At 36.5% G+C, this 15,219-nt stretch overlaps 1 protein-coding gene across 9 annotated transcripts in view; it reads left to right on the top strand.

The window, feature by feature from the left end:
• The first annotated feature begins 1,601 nt into the window (after positions 1-1,601).
• The window catches only part of LOC149143582 (uncharacterized), a 163,372-nt gene continuing 149,754 nt past the window's right edge, over positions 1,602-15,219 (top strand). For all 9 annotated transcript variants that reach the window (XM_089448905.1, XM_089448904.1, XM_089448903.1 and 6 more), the window contains exon 1: positions 1,602-1,897. In XM_089448905.1, coding sequence (XP_089305031.1) covers positions 1,807-1,897 — 91 coding nt within the window. In that variant the 5' untranslated portion in view covers positions 1,602-1,806. The remainder of the gene's footprint in view (positions 1,898-15,219) is intronic.

The following is a 15,219-nucleotide window of genomic DNA, read 5'->3' as shown; positions in this document are numbered from 1 at the left end:
AATTATTGAATTATTAGTTTATTTACTTGTTTAATTTGTTATTATGTATTTATTTGTTATTACCATCAAATTATTATTTATTTATTTAATATTGTTATTATTCTTAATATTATTATTATTATTTTTCTTTTAATAATTATATATTTATTGGAAGAGTTTTGTATATATAATTTCTTTGATTAATATGATAAATAATAATAATATTTGGTTATTATTATTTTATTTTTATTTATTTATTTATATAATTTAATTATTAGTTTATATATTATTATTATTATTATTATTAATATTTAATTTGAGTTTTCAAATTATTGCTTTCAATTAATTAATTAGATTTATAGGAGAGAGGTCTTATTACTGTGTTATCTATAGTTCTGGAGGTGATTTTTATTGATTTAATGTTAACATTATTAAATAATTAAGAAGAGATTTTGATGATATCAAGGTATATGTTAAAGATCTAGAACATAATTTTAAGAACGATTAGGTCAATGATTTAAGGATTAAGGAGGAAGGTTTAGATTTATACCGATTTTGAGAGAGGAAGGTTAATAAAGGGTAAGAGCAGATCAATGATTTTTTAATGTTTCTAATAAAGGTTTCCAAGTGTTACTCAGTTTTAATCCATCATCACGATTAAGGTTATTTTTCCTTTTTTCTATTTCAATGGCTTCTTTAATTTTTCTTTTGAGACAATGTTCTTCTTTTTTAACAAGTTTGGCCTCTTCCATGCAGATGTAATGAGAGGAAGAATGCACATGCTCTGCTAAGGCTGATTTAGAAATTCTTTCTCTTCTTAAGTCAGCAATGTGTTCCTTGATTCTAACCTTAAGCGATCTTCCTGTTTCACCTGTGTATTCTTTGCCGCATGAGCAAGGAATCACATAAACACCTTTATGAAGGTTAGGGTTTATAGGATCTTTAACAGAGTTGAATAATTGTCTGATAGTGTTAGCAGGGGTGAATGCTACACTAATGTTATGTTTATTAAGAACTTTAGAAATTTTATCTGTGGTACCGTTTATGTAAGGAATGGAGATCTTAGGATTTGATAAGTTTTGATCCTTAATATTATTGTTATTTTTGTTTAGGGATAGGTGCATGGCTTTCTTGATGGTATTTCTATTATAGCCATTTAGTTCAAACACTTTGTGAAGATGGTTGAGCTCATCGTTCAAATGGTCAGGGTCTGATATTCTCATCAACTCCATTGTGAAACAGGGCGTTGGAAAAGACCAAAGGAAGTGTGGGAAGAAAGAGTATGCATTTTTTGTTCTTCAGGAAAAGTGAAACAGAAAAACATTTCATTTTAAAATATGAGGCCTTCAAAGACAACAAGGAAAGTTATGCAGATATGCTCGCAGCTAGCTCTTGGGATAATCTATTTAGTAAGAGGTTTGTCGAGATGCTTGGAGCATTTATTTTGAAGCTTGACAAAAAAAGACTGAATACATCAAACAGATGAAAAAACAATCTATCCCATAAACCATCTTTAACGTTATAAACCTTAAAATAATTTCTTACTTTCTTCTTTAATAGGGATAAGGGATTGAGCGATTTAAAACTTATACGGCACCCTACTTCCGTGGTGCTGACCGAGGCAAATGATCTCCGAGGATTGATAAGTTTCGGCTTTCATATTGTTTTTGTGTAATTTAAAGTGAAGCTGGCATCCGTACGAGTTGTTCCATAACCAGCATGGTTTTTAATTCGAAAACAACGAAGCTCGCCACATAAATTTATATGTTATATGTGATAAATGATATGAATCTTTGAACAGAATCCATATCTCACTCATAGCTGAGTATGAAAGGGAGAATGCTGGGACCAACAGTCCCCTCGGCATCACTAGCGTCGTTTCAGCGATTGGCCTTCACGTCTTCTTCTTTTGTGAAGGGTAAGGCTGTTTTCTGCCTCCTTATTCTATGTGTTTCAACCAACTCAAACAACGCAACTCAAACAACGCAAGATGATGCTTACAATGGCTGCCTTGGTATAAACGATATTCAGAGCGTCTGTTTCTTTCGAATTACTACGATAAAGTATCACTCAAAAACGCCGTTGGGATTCTTCCATCTATGTCCAAACATTGACTGCGTCTTACACACCATTAGGAATTGTTGCCACGGAAGTCACAAATTAGGATGCAACTTAACTATTCTTTATTTAGGGCCTTTTCTCTCTTTATATTGTTAAATAGGGTTTGACTAACGGTGTGTATGAGTTGTACCGCAAGTCCACTGGCAGGAATGCCCTTTTCTTGGCTACCATCCACAACGTGCATTGGGAATCCATGATTACCCTTATAAGAGCATGGCTGTGCCTTGCTTTCCAGCACAGATGCAGCCGTTTGTTGGGTTTATCTCAGTTTTATACCAGAGTCCACGTTCCATTATCTTATCTAGGTTCAATACCTCAATTAGTCCTCAGACTTGCCCAAGCTTATAACATTGGACTGCCTGTCATAGACCAACTTGGTCTCCATATTAGGGATAACATCTCACTCTCAAGGCTTCATCAGTTGGGATTTTCACACTGAACATTAGGCCATTCCTTAAGCATCATGTCCAAGCGACCATCAAAATCTGTAAATTTATTAAGTAACTTTAGGCAATATAGTCAAACAGACGATTTCTCCCCTACTCAGCCATAATAAAATTAAAACAAATAGCAGTCACAAGCAAAGTGAACACATCAAGTAGAAATGCAGGGATCAACAAAGTACGGCCCGTAGGAAGAATGAAATTGGAGAGACTTGAGAATAGCCTAGTTATGCACTTTAACAGGTTATGTCTTAACAACGAATTATTTTGTTTTGACAGGGAAACCGTTTTCCTTGATCCATGGGGAGTCTCAAACCCAACCCTGTGAATTCATATTGACATGGCAACTGTCAAACTATTAGAATTTCAAGTCCCACGTGACTAATGTCCTTATGATCTATCAAACACTAGACTGCTGAATTCAATTAATATTGAAAATAGTTTCAGACAATAGCATTAATCACACAATAGCCAGAAATTGAACAGCGGAAGCATAAAGATTATTCTCTCTCACACATCTCCTTCAAATTAGCTTTTCAGTCCTTAAAAAAACTTACATGGAAACCTTTATACATTTCCAAAAAACAACGCTGCATGGTTACCAAAATCACCCCAAACTTGAGCTCTTACAGGCTCCTTGAGAGGTACAAATGTTGAAAAAATAGAAACAACAGTTCTGTGTTGTATGGCCTGGCTATACAACAGATGTACAACACTACTCTATGCATTCCAAATGAACAATGTTGCAAACATCGGCTCTTGAGATAAAATCGGCAAGGATTTGGAAAATAAAAAAATCATAAAAATATCGGGAAAAATCATCAAACATCAGCAAAATTAAGATGCCACCAAAATATCGATAAAAATCGACAAACATCGGTTAGGCCAAAAAATCGCAAATTCGTGATTTTTTCGCGATAAAATCAGGACGTTTGCAACACTGCATATGAGACTGTGCATTGCTTGGAAACGCCTCTTTCTTGGCTGCTTGCACTTTCTCCCTCTCTCTATCACTCAAGTCATTCAACTTCTAATGTGTGAGAAAACCTCTACTTTACCCCGTTTTTATACTTTTAGTGGAGAATCTATTTTTAAGATTTATGGTAGATTAGGTACAATTTTAGACTCAACTATTAAAAATAGGAATTTCAATTTTTTGCTAAAGTGAATCACAAAATATAATTACTTTTCAATCATATATATATATATATTTTATTTTTATTTTCATAAACATATATATATATATATATATTTTTCTCAAACTACTTCTTGCATTTTCACATTGAACATGTGTGGAAGTCTTTGTCCAAGTTATAATTATCAACACTCTCTCTTAGTGAGGGAGGAATTCTGCACCAATCCAAGTTTCTCTCCGAATGCGTCAAATTTCCCTTTCACCAAGGGCTTGGTCATAATATCAACCATTTGTTGATGATCCATGGGAATATGTTGGAGCTTCGTTGCTCCTTTTGAACTTTGTTTCATATGAAGTGATACTTGATCTCAATATGCTTGGATCTTTCATGAAACACTAGATTCTCAGAGAGTTTGATACAACTTTGATTATCACAACAAATAACTGTAGACTCCAACTCTTGATCAGACAATCTTGCGAGTAACTTGCTAAGCCAGATGGCCTCACATATAGAATTTCAATTCTACAACTGTTCTAATGAAGAATCTGAAAACTAGTTTCTTTTCATTAAAACACAAAATTTCTCTACTTGTTTGCAGCAGAGTAATCACAGAGACCAAAAAACACAGTCACACAAGAGACAATTATTTTTCTTGGGAAACCCAATTGGGAAAACCCTCTCCTTGATGTGGTCTTTATTGACTGAGCAAATAGATCAAATACAAAGCAATCCGTCTCTTGAGAACATAGTTGTTCTCCTGCTGATCTAGCCTAGACTTGCCCTGGAAAAACCTTCATCACAGCTCCTAAACCCTAGCGCACTTGTAATCTCCTATTGCTTAGGACACAAGCTCTCTGCGCTCTCCACAAACAAGGCTCTCTCACAAACTCACGAGCTCTATCTTGTCACACAAACCTTTGTGCACAAGACTTGTTAATTTTTTGTGCCTTCGTCCTCCTCTTTATAGATTCGATCCATGCTAAATTAGGCTAGTTCAAATTTAGAACTTGAGCACTGATAGCGAGTTAACTGAGAGTGTTACTCGCTCTCCTTCCAATCAAGACTGAAGACTAATTCGTTCCAACTGATCTGCTAACTGCCACCTCATTTTGTAGTAAAACCGATGAATACTTCCACTTAACTGAAGCTCCAACTGTACGCATGTTAACTTGATGATTATTCCAGTAAACTGGAAATAACCCATCCTAACAGAAATCTGACTCATGAGGAAAATTCAAGGTCTTCATTGGCTAAGGCACAAGCGAAAAGACCTTGCACGCTACATTTTTAACATCACAACTAGTAGTACTAATTGCCATGTATTCTACCTCCGCTGAGCGAATTTTCATGGAAGTTTGCTTTCTGCTAAATGTAGAAAATTTTAAGGTCCCTGTAGCCCCTATAGTTTCAGTTTGTTTTATGCATCAAGTCTAATGCTCAGAGCCCACATGTTCATGCTGATATATAAATTTGAAATAAATTGCAAGAGAAAAACTGCCAGGCTACGCTGCTCTTTTTTCCTTTCACTTTTCAGTTGATAAAATAAACAACACAAACATGCACACACATAAAAGGATAGTTTGATTTTTGGTCAATCTCTGACCTTGGAAAAACCCACAAGGGGAAAACCAATCTAGAAAGAGATTTTTCTTGCTTTTCACAAAGACATAATTACAACATTAATTACACGTTAAAGAACTTATCTCTTCCCTTGAAACTTGTGCTCAGCCTCCTAGGAAATTGTGTTGTTGTCCTGAAACTCGTCCCACACTTCCAACTCGTTGAAGAAAGTGTAACTAGGTTCAGTCTTCATGACATTGATTTTTGTAAACAAGGAAAATGAAATTATTATTATACCTTGCTGCATGGGTTTCATGAGCAAGAAGTTTATTTATTTAGTAGTGGCTCCCATTGAGAGCCTTAGGATAAGTCAAAGAGTCAATGTCATGTATTAAGAAGCTCTTCTTGAGCATGAGAAAAATATATGAGTCTATAGAAATGTCAAGTAGCCCTCCAAGACAAGCACAATCCTCCAAGACATGCACAAGAAGAAGTCTGCCAACAAAACGATGTGAAACACAGTCATGTCGGCCTACAAATGAATATAAATGACAAGTCGGCTCACAAAAGGAGACACAACACTTCACTCTGTCATGTCGACTTATTTATGAAGGCAAAACCACTATAAATAGGCATTAAGGTTCAGAATTACAGTCAGGATTTTCGGACATACCTCTGAAACTTCAAATGACACAGTGGGTGCAGGAGACACAAAATCTCGGACAAGTCTGCAATCTTGGATGGGTACAGGAAGAGACAGAATCTCAGATGTCTCTGATGTTTTGGTGGTGATTACAGTAAGTAATCACAGTTCTTCGAATGAGTACTATTAAGATGGATGTTCTCGGTATCCTCACTGTCTTAAGGAATACAGTCTCAGCCTCCTCCTTGTCTCGGTGATCATAGAAAGCAATGCTACAGTCTTGACTTACTCATGAGAAGGAAGACACTCTTTGTCTCGGCCTCCTCACAGTCCTAGCACTCACTGCCTCAACACAGTCATAGTCTCGGTATATATGAAGGATCTTGGTCACCCTCTGTCTCAGCGTACACACTACAAACATAGTCACAAACTTGATGATCACTGTCTCATCTAGATCTCGGTGGTAGTGCAGCAAGATGCTACAAAGATGTAGCAACAGTGGTGGCATAGTAGAGATGATCTCATTGAGATAATGATATAAAAGGAGCAGCTATGGTGCAACAAAAATGATCTCGTCATTATGGCGAAGTCCTTTAGGAAGGTCCAGCATTGATGATGATCTCAGAGAGAAGAAGATTGGTGTCTTAGTCTTGGAGTGGCATAATAGGTCAAAGGTCATGGTCTTTGTATTCGTCAATTGGAATCTCTATAAGAAGAATTTTGTGTGGGTTTTCCTCTCCAAGAGGGAGAGGTTTTAGATCTTGTGTTCTTGTCTCTTTGTTTTGGTAGCTATTTGATGAATATAAGAAGACACACTCTAATAAGAACAAGTAAAGATTGTGCTAAGAAGATAAATTAAAAATACCTCACAAGTAGTTATCATGCTAGAAGAATCTCATTAATTCTAACTGCCGTAGATTCTTCAACATGGTTTTAGAGCTAAGGTGCTGAAGTTAAAGGAAGGGCAGCAAAAAGAGACATACAAGGATCAGTTTTCAAGAAGGGTATCAAAGCAAGTTGTAGGGCTTTGACAAAACTGAAGGATCAGTCTACAACAGCAGTCTACATCAGTAGGGGTTTTTGCCTATATAATCTAGAAGACAATCTACAACAACAAGAGCTTCTATGTTCACAAGTCATCATCAAAAGGCCACCAAGACCCTCATAAAAGATGTCTACAAAGCGAGACCTCAAAATAAAAATCACATCATCTTGGAACAGGTTGACACCATGGAAGCAATCTTGATCTACACTACAAAAGAAGGCATATTGAAGGCAAGAAGGCATTGTCATCTCCAAGGTTATGAAATCAAGCAAGGATCATCTCCTTGCCCTAGAAGAAGACCATCCAAGGAAGCAACAAATCATCCTCATCAAAAGGGAGCAACCTTTTCTATTGAAAGGCTTTCTCACTTAAAAGAAGATCATTCAAGAAGAAGCCCTCATACATCTTCTTCATCAACATGATCTAGGTGAAGATTTCATCTTCACATGACAAGTAAGTATCTTTTCATTCTATAATCAAGTTTGGTTAAATGATTTCATGATTGCAAGGACATCTATAGGTTGGATGGGTCATCAAGATTCCTTGCATGAAGAAGGAGGGAGCAACCTTTTCTATTGAAAGGCTTTCTCACTTAAAAGAAGATCATTCAAGAAGAAGCCCTCATACATCTTCTTCATCAACAGGATCTAGGTGAAGATTTCATCTTCACATGACAAGTAAGTATCTTTTCATTCTATAATCAAGTTTGGTTAAATGATTTCATGATTGCAAGGACATTTGTAGGTTGGATGGGTCATCAAGATTCCTTGCATGAAGAAGGAGGATAGTCATGATCCTCTAAGAAGCTGAAGTCATTAAACATTGTGAAAATTCCTACACTCTGAATGAACCCCTACTGCAACGAATTTGAATCTACTTCACCTACTTGATTTTTAAATTACATTAATCAAGTTATTCTTCTGAATATTGAAGCAAATTCCTTCTGCAGCCTACACTAATTAAATATTTGATCTCATGAAACAGAAAACAAAGCAAAGAACAAGATACATAGGACACTTATTTTTAGACACAATAGTCCCCGGAAAAACCCAATGCGGAAAAATCGGTGCAGCAGTTCTGAGGGTTTATTATTATGCAGGAGAAATATCTGAATACAACTCTAGGATGCTCATCTAGCAATCCTTTATAGAAAAAATATTGGCGGAAAATCTGAGTGGGTTTTACTTCACTCGGAAGAATTCCAATTGATCTGGCACAAGACTGGCTAACCCCAGCTACTTCTGTGTTGGCTCTACGTCACCTTCTCTGCCCTCTGCGTCAGCTCTCCCGGCTGTTTTGGCAGTTCCCGACAGTTTCGGCAGTTTTGGATTCTGTGTGACAGGTAGCTTTTCTGTGTCAGCTTTCCCGACTACTGCGCTACCTCTGCGTTAGCTCTCCCGGCTGTTCTGACAGTTTCGGCTGTTCCGATAGTTCTGGATTCTACGTGACAAGCAACTTTTCTGCGTCAGCTTTCTTGGCATTTGCGCTGCCTCTCTGTAAGCTCTCTCTGCCTCTCTGTTAGTATCCTTCAGAAAGTCCTTCTCTCAAATTCTCAATCCTCCTCTGCTGGAGAATGATCACTTAGTTCGAATTTTTCAGCTTCCTAGCCCTAGAAATTGAACTCTAGATCAATTTTCTCTTTCTATGTGTGTTTCCAAATGAACCCCAAGTCTCCATTTTATACTTTTTCTGTTGAGTCTTCAACGACCGAGATTAAGTCTCTAATCAACGATTAAGATTAAAACATGACTTGATTCGCTTTTTGGATCATTCTCACCCATATTTTGATTAATACCCATTAATATTTTAATTTCCCCAAGTTTAGACTTAGGAACTCCATTAAAAATATTAATTATTTTAACAAAATACAATCTGGGTGGAATTTCACCAAACAGTTTCTGGGTTCTTTAGAACTCATGTGCCTTAGCATGTCCACCAATTTTCAAGGCTAGAGCACATCCGATGCTACCAAAAACTAACATTCCCTCTTTGCGAGGAAAGTGCTCTAGCAACAATGTCCACCTGCATGCTGCTTCGTTTCTGAAGCAGCTCCCTTTCTGCACTTTTGCTGCCACCAACACTGTGCTGCTGCCCATGACACTGCCACTGCCACTGCTGCATCTGTACTACAACTCCCTCTCAAATGCTGCATCTGCTATGCTGCTAGGGTTGCCACTGCTAACACTACATCTGTACTACAACTCAGTTGCTGAGAGAAGCAACTAAAAACATCCAAAATTAGTTGAACTTAACTGTGTTCAACATAATACAATGAATGTTGGAATTTGACTGTTGCTGATTCTGACCCCGTGAAACTTCTGCGCTGCTGCTAACTCCTGCACTGTGCCAACTGCACTGCTGCCAACCTTGCTTTGCGCTGATCAGTCTTTGGTCCCCAACTACTGCATCTGTCCTCCAAATAACCCACTGCATCATCGGAAACTAAGTCCATTGCGCCACTGCTGAATCTCGGGCTCCTGTAGCAAGGAATTGATCCAAGAGGTGGACTCTTCAATGATCCTGCCCACATGTAGTCCACTTGACTACAACTCAATATCGCCCTATCTTTTGCCTGGAGATGCGTGGGCACTCATGGCAAACTCATCCTCGTAAATCTTTGCTGAAGCAACCTTCAGATCATGTTTCTCATCCTTGTCCTTTTTCTTCATGGGACATTGGGATGCATAGTGGCCCATCTCGCCACAACTGAAACATTTCACCTTCGAAATGTCCTTTCGCTTCGGCTTCTGCTGTCCCTTCGATGCTAGAGCTGCGTTCTCCTCCTCCTCCTTCGTCTTTGTGCCACTCCCATTACTGCCACTGAGGTTAACCTTCACTAGGTCCCCCCTTAACTCCTCCTGTTGAAGAGACGCCCACATCTCCTCCCATGAAGGTAGTTTTTCTCTACCCAATATACTTTGGACGAAAACTTGCCATTCATTCGAGACTCCATTCAGGACTATCCTCACCATCGTGGTTGGCTGAGGAGTGGACCCTGTTATCGCACAAAATGTCTAGGCACCGTGACAATGGCTCAGATTGGGGGCTGTCACCTTGATCCCCAATCTTTCCGTTTAAGCTGTCTCCCTACAACAGGCTAAGTGGGGTAGAGCCTATGGAAAAGTGGAACGAAGAAGAACTAGTTGGGAACCAACCAGTTCGGGAGACACAGTGAAGCGATCAAGTACTTGATTAAGATTTAGCAAGACTTATAGGGTTTGATTAGATTTTAAATGATTGACACCAGTGCCTTATGGAGTCAATGATCTTGCTAGGGAAATTAAGGCCAAGTAATCGATTAGCAACTGCTGCTTAGATGAATGACTATTTTATATAAAATGCAGATCCTAAAACTAATGTGAGATGCAAGAATCTTGGTTAATTTTAGTTAAATGCCTATTTAAATGTGAACCCTTCAATCCTTTCTGTGTTGAGCTTGATTTCGTAGTAATTGGCAGAGAGAAGATCAGGAGAAGCACACTAAGGTGTGAATAACGATACCTATGCTGAAATTCTAACATACCCGACGCCTTAGGCGCTGCAGAGAACTGTGGCTCTAACGACTACAAGGTCACCATTTTAAGTACTATTAAAACAGGGTTCTCAAGAAAAGACAGATGGAGATCTATCTGACATCTGTCTATCGACCAAGCTTATGCTTGGAAGTAAATTTTATCTATGCGAAGTTAACTTATATGCAAATGCACCGGAAGATGAGATGAAGTTAGACTCGAGAATGGGAAGTGCTTATGTCGCAAAATCCTTTAATCACTAAAATAAAATGCTCGCTTTATTGGATGAAAACTTAAAAATAAACCCCTAAAAATATTACAATTAAACCACAAGCTTATTTCAAATCTTTCTGATACAGTTATAGCTCAAAGAGAACAAAAACTTCTTTGCAATTAATATCAACAGATGCTCAAAAAATACTCAGTTTATGAAACAAAGGATATGCATTTTATTACAATTCCATGATAGAGTACTTAATTTTCAGAAATTAATTTTTAGGACAGCGGTAAGAAAAACTTTATGACAACAGCAATATGACAATGAAAACAGTAAGCTATCAATGATATCTTTATGCCAAAATTTTACTGAAATTTTTCCAACCTTTCCCACATGAATTATCAAAAAATTTCAGCTTGTTATGATGTGATTTCCGGAATTATATTAGATCTGATATACTTATTACAGTTAACAATTAAAACATGAAATAAGCCTAATGATGAATGCCCAACTCAAGAAATTAATTCCTTAATGTATTAGACAACTTAGGAACTGATTTTAGGCTAACCCACATGAAATTTTGCCACTGTTATATTTCAGACTTCAGAAACAGAATTATTTAGAAATAACAGTGACCCAAAATGTAGATCTGGGCAAAATTTTTGATACACATCAAACATAAATGACTTATTAATGTATTTAGCAATTTTTTTAGTTAATTTCAAACCACTTAGATGTGTTTTTCACCACTATTAGAAAGGTATATGACTGTTGTAGCAAACAATGAAGAAAAATATGGTTTAGAGATCAAACACTTAGGCCTTAGGCCTTGAAGATCATTTGCCCAAGTTGCCAAAAAATTTCAATACCTGAAACACAAATTTTTACCAAATTTTCTGCAAAAACCCACCAATGATTAGCTTCAGAAAATTAAATATTCAGATAAAAAATGAAGCAAGGGGAATCTAGTGCCAATCAGAGCTAGCACTTGGGCTAAGAGAAGGCAAATCTGGGCTTAGGGGCCCCAAAACTTGAAACCCTTGCTCTGAAAAAGTTATTTTGCTTCAGATCTTCAGATATATTGCAAAATCTTTAATGGCTGGCCTTGTAAAAAGATTTGGGATAAGATATTGCTCTCCAAGGCCTAGATCTGTCTCAAAACCCCTAGATCTGCTTGAAAAATCTTAAATCTAAAGATTTATTTGGCTGATTTCTCAGATCTATTCCTGCAAAAAATCTTTGAGCCCAGATTTTGCCCTCCAGGGTCTAGATCTAGCTCAGATCTAAAAATTTTCTTGGTTGATTTCTCAGATCTATTCCTGCACACAATCTTTGAGTCCAAATCTTTCCCTCTAGGGTCTAGGTCTAGCTCATATTTGAAAATTTTCTTGGCTGATTTCTTAGATCTATTTTTGCACAAATGAAAAGAGAAAAATCCAATACCTAATACGTACAAAAATAGAGAAAATCCCAAAAAACCCAAGTGTTAAAATTCAAAATTATGTTACAAAATTTCAGATCTACACAAGTAAATAACAGATCTATAGAAATAATTTACAGATCTATACAAATAACTTATAGATCTATCAGATCTGAAGAGTATGAGTCCAACTCCGCTCCCAGATCTGATAATCTAAGGCTCTTAGTAGCCAGATCTATCAAAATTACCACAAAATATTTAAAAGATTTTGAAATTTTAGAGAGGTACTAGCCCAAAAACACCTTGCAGAAAAAAGATTATCGTTAGATAGATCCCGAGGCTTATATGAAGTAGGCTCTTCAGAAAATATGTGTTGAGAGTTGGCCGGTCCAACCGAGAATTATCCCCAAACACTCAATGAGAACCTGAGAGATCTTTTGCAAACACTGATCAACTATCAAATCAAGTAGAGAAGTAGAATAACAATAAAATTATGAAGAAATAGAGATACCTGCTACTTCAATCAAAATTAAAAATGTTACCCTAGATCCAATAAACTGAATAAGTTACCTGTATTCAGATTATTCTAAGTGAGCTATTGATTGAGAGTTTTCACATAATATTAAGCAGCAATTAAAACAATGTTACCATAAATTCATGAAAAGGAATACTACAACACGTTAAAACCCCAAAGACTTTTGCATTAATTCAAAAACGTATACAAGAGAGCTTGAGAGCTTAGTACACGATCTAGAGATCGGATAGACTGATTGATAAATGACCTCCTATTTAAAGATAAGTCCTCCAACGGCTAGATCGAGTGATCCTCATCAAAGCAATCTCGACCGTTGATGAGGATCAAAATTTATGTTAATCTCATCCATCGAAATTTTAAATTATTGAGGAAATTCGAAATTTTCAATTAAATGTATTTTAAATTAACTCAAAAATAATTTTTTTGAGTTAATTTCCTAAAAAATTTGACTTTGACTTAAACCCCATGGACCAAAGGCTTAAAATTTAGCAAAATAATTAATTTACCTCAGTCCTGGACTTTTTAAAATTTAATTTTTTAAGGACCAACGAATTTTGCCTTCAGAGAATTTAAATTTACCTAGGATCTAGAAGTAATTAAATTTATGGCTTAAGATTTTAATTATTTTTGGCCAAAAAATTTAATTAATTAACCTATGAGGGGATAAATTATATTTCCAACCATGAGGACACTTTACATCATGATTTCACATTTTTTACATCACAAGGGGGAAAACCATCTGAAAAGGACCCTTACAGACTACCCAGTTCTGCGACACAAATATAATCTAGCAGATCAAACAATTTGTAATAAAATAACCTAACCAAATAGTTAAGATTATTTCCAAATCAATTTTACATAGACTCGATCTAGAACACTAGGACTCCCCTAAGATCCCAGTGACAAAATCCACTTCGGCTTTGGGGTAAGGCTGAAGGAAAACTCTGTTGACCATCCGAGAATGGATCGGTGAGACAAAAAACCTCTCGGAATGTAGATTGTCACTAGAAAAATAGGTTTACCTAAGCAATTACATACACGACACGGATTTGCTGAGATTATTTACAATTTACACATGCAGAAAGGGTTTACAATATAACATGATGATTAGGCTAATGATGATAGTTGAACGACATGGACACATCGATCAGGGGCTACCCCTTTTGCGAAAAAAGGGGGTGTACTACTATGGGTCGTTGACACGTAGTGGTCAACATCTGGCTCTACTTGGGGACACGTTGCTACAACGGAGGAATGTGAGAATCCAGAATCTGCATCCAGGCAACACACAATATAACATAAGTAGCGTCCATCCAAGAAATCATCATATAACGTTAAGCACAGGAACTATATAACCTCTTCATTTATTAACTAGTCTAATAACATGAAAAACGCAAATCTAACTACAAAATGAAATACTGAAATAACATGGCATAAGGTTAGAAATACAATACAAAGATACCCCATGGAATTAGATATGTTCAATATAGTGCATACTGAGCATTTGCTTGCTTTCAGACAAATCTGTTGGCTGTTTCTCGGATGTGCCATGTCCAATTCTGCATACGTTAGGACTTTTTCCTATTCGAAAATCAAGTTGTTCGCGACCATCTGATGCATCAAATTGCTTTCTCATTATCTTTCTCTTGCGCTTTTTCTTTGTGGCAGGCTGTATCACTAATGATGTCGAACATTCTGCTTCAAAACTCTCAGATGAAGTATGTAAGATATGTATGACATGTCTTTCTTCATTTTGCATTTGTTTTGTCAAGAATGATGGATCAGTCGCACATGTGTCATGAGTTATAACTTGACCCTTTTTTATTTATTCTTTGATCATGTCATTCTTAGTTAAATCTTCATTAATGGAGTTAGCCTCTTTCTCCAGATATTCACAACAAGACGAGACCTGTGATTTCCTCTCTTCCAGCCTCTTATGTAATGAACCCATTTCTCTGGCATGTCTTACTATTAACTTCAAATGATTGAGTTCAATTTTCACGAATCTTTCTTGCAGAGTGACATGATTAGCTCACATAGCCTTTATTTGATTTTGAATAATGGACATCTGATTAGAATGATTAACTTCCATTATTTTTAATCTGTTTTCGATGATATGTATTCCATTTGTATTTATGACACATGGTACCTGCTTTTCTTCTATGGCCGATAATCTATTCTGAAGATATATTTGACCAACTTCCATGTCCTTTATAATTTTATAATTTTTTGCTTTCATGCCCATGAAACAATTTTGCATATAGTTTATCTTTTTCTTATGACTTCCCTGTTGATTATTATAATCAAATCTCATGATGGTCATTTCTTCATCCATAGTTGACAACTTGTTCTGAATTGAACTTATTTCTTCCTGATAACTTGCTTCCATGGTAGTCACTTGATTTGAATGATTGAATTCCATGATCGTCATCTTTTCCTCTAGGGCTAATAACTTGTTTTTGCATAGAATTAATTTCTCTGTCATGATTAGCTTTTATGGTTTCCATTTCCTTAGCATGCTGACTTTGCATGTCGGTTACGTGATCAGAGTGTTTAATTTTCATGATTTCCATCTCCTTATCACGTTTTTCTAGGTGGGTGTATAAAG

This window comes from Pinus tabuliformis, chromosome X (genome assembly GCF_031772625.1).
Source record: "Pinus tabuliformis cultivar Carrire ecotype Pingquan chromosome X, CPIR1, whole genome shotgun sequence".
NCBI classification, from domain to species: Eukaryota; Viridiplantae; Streptophyta; class Pinopsida; order Pinales; family Pinaceae; genus Pinus; species Pinus tabuliformis.
This window is presented reverse-complemented; position numbering and strand designations above follow the sequence as displayed.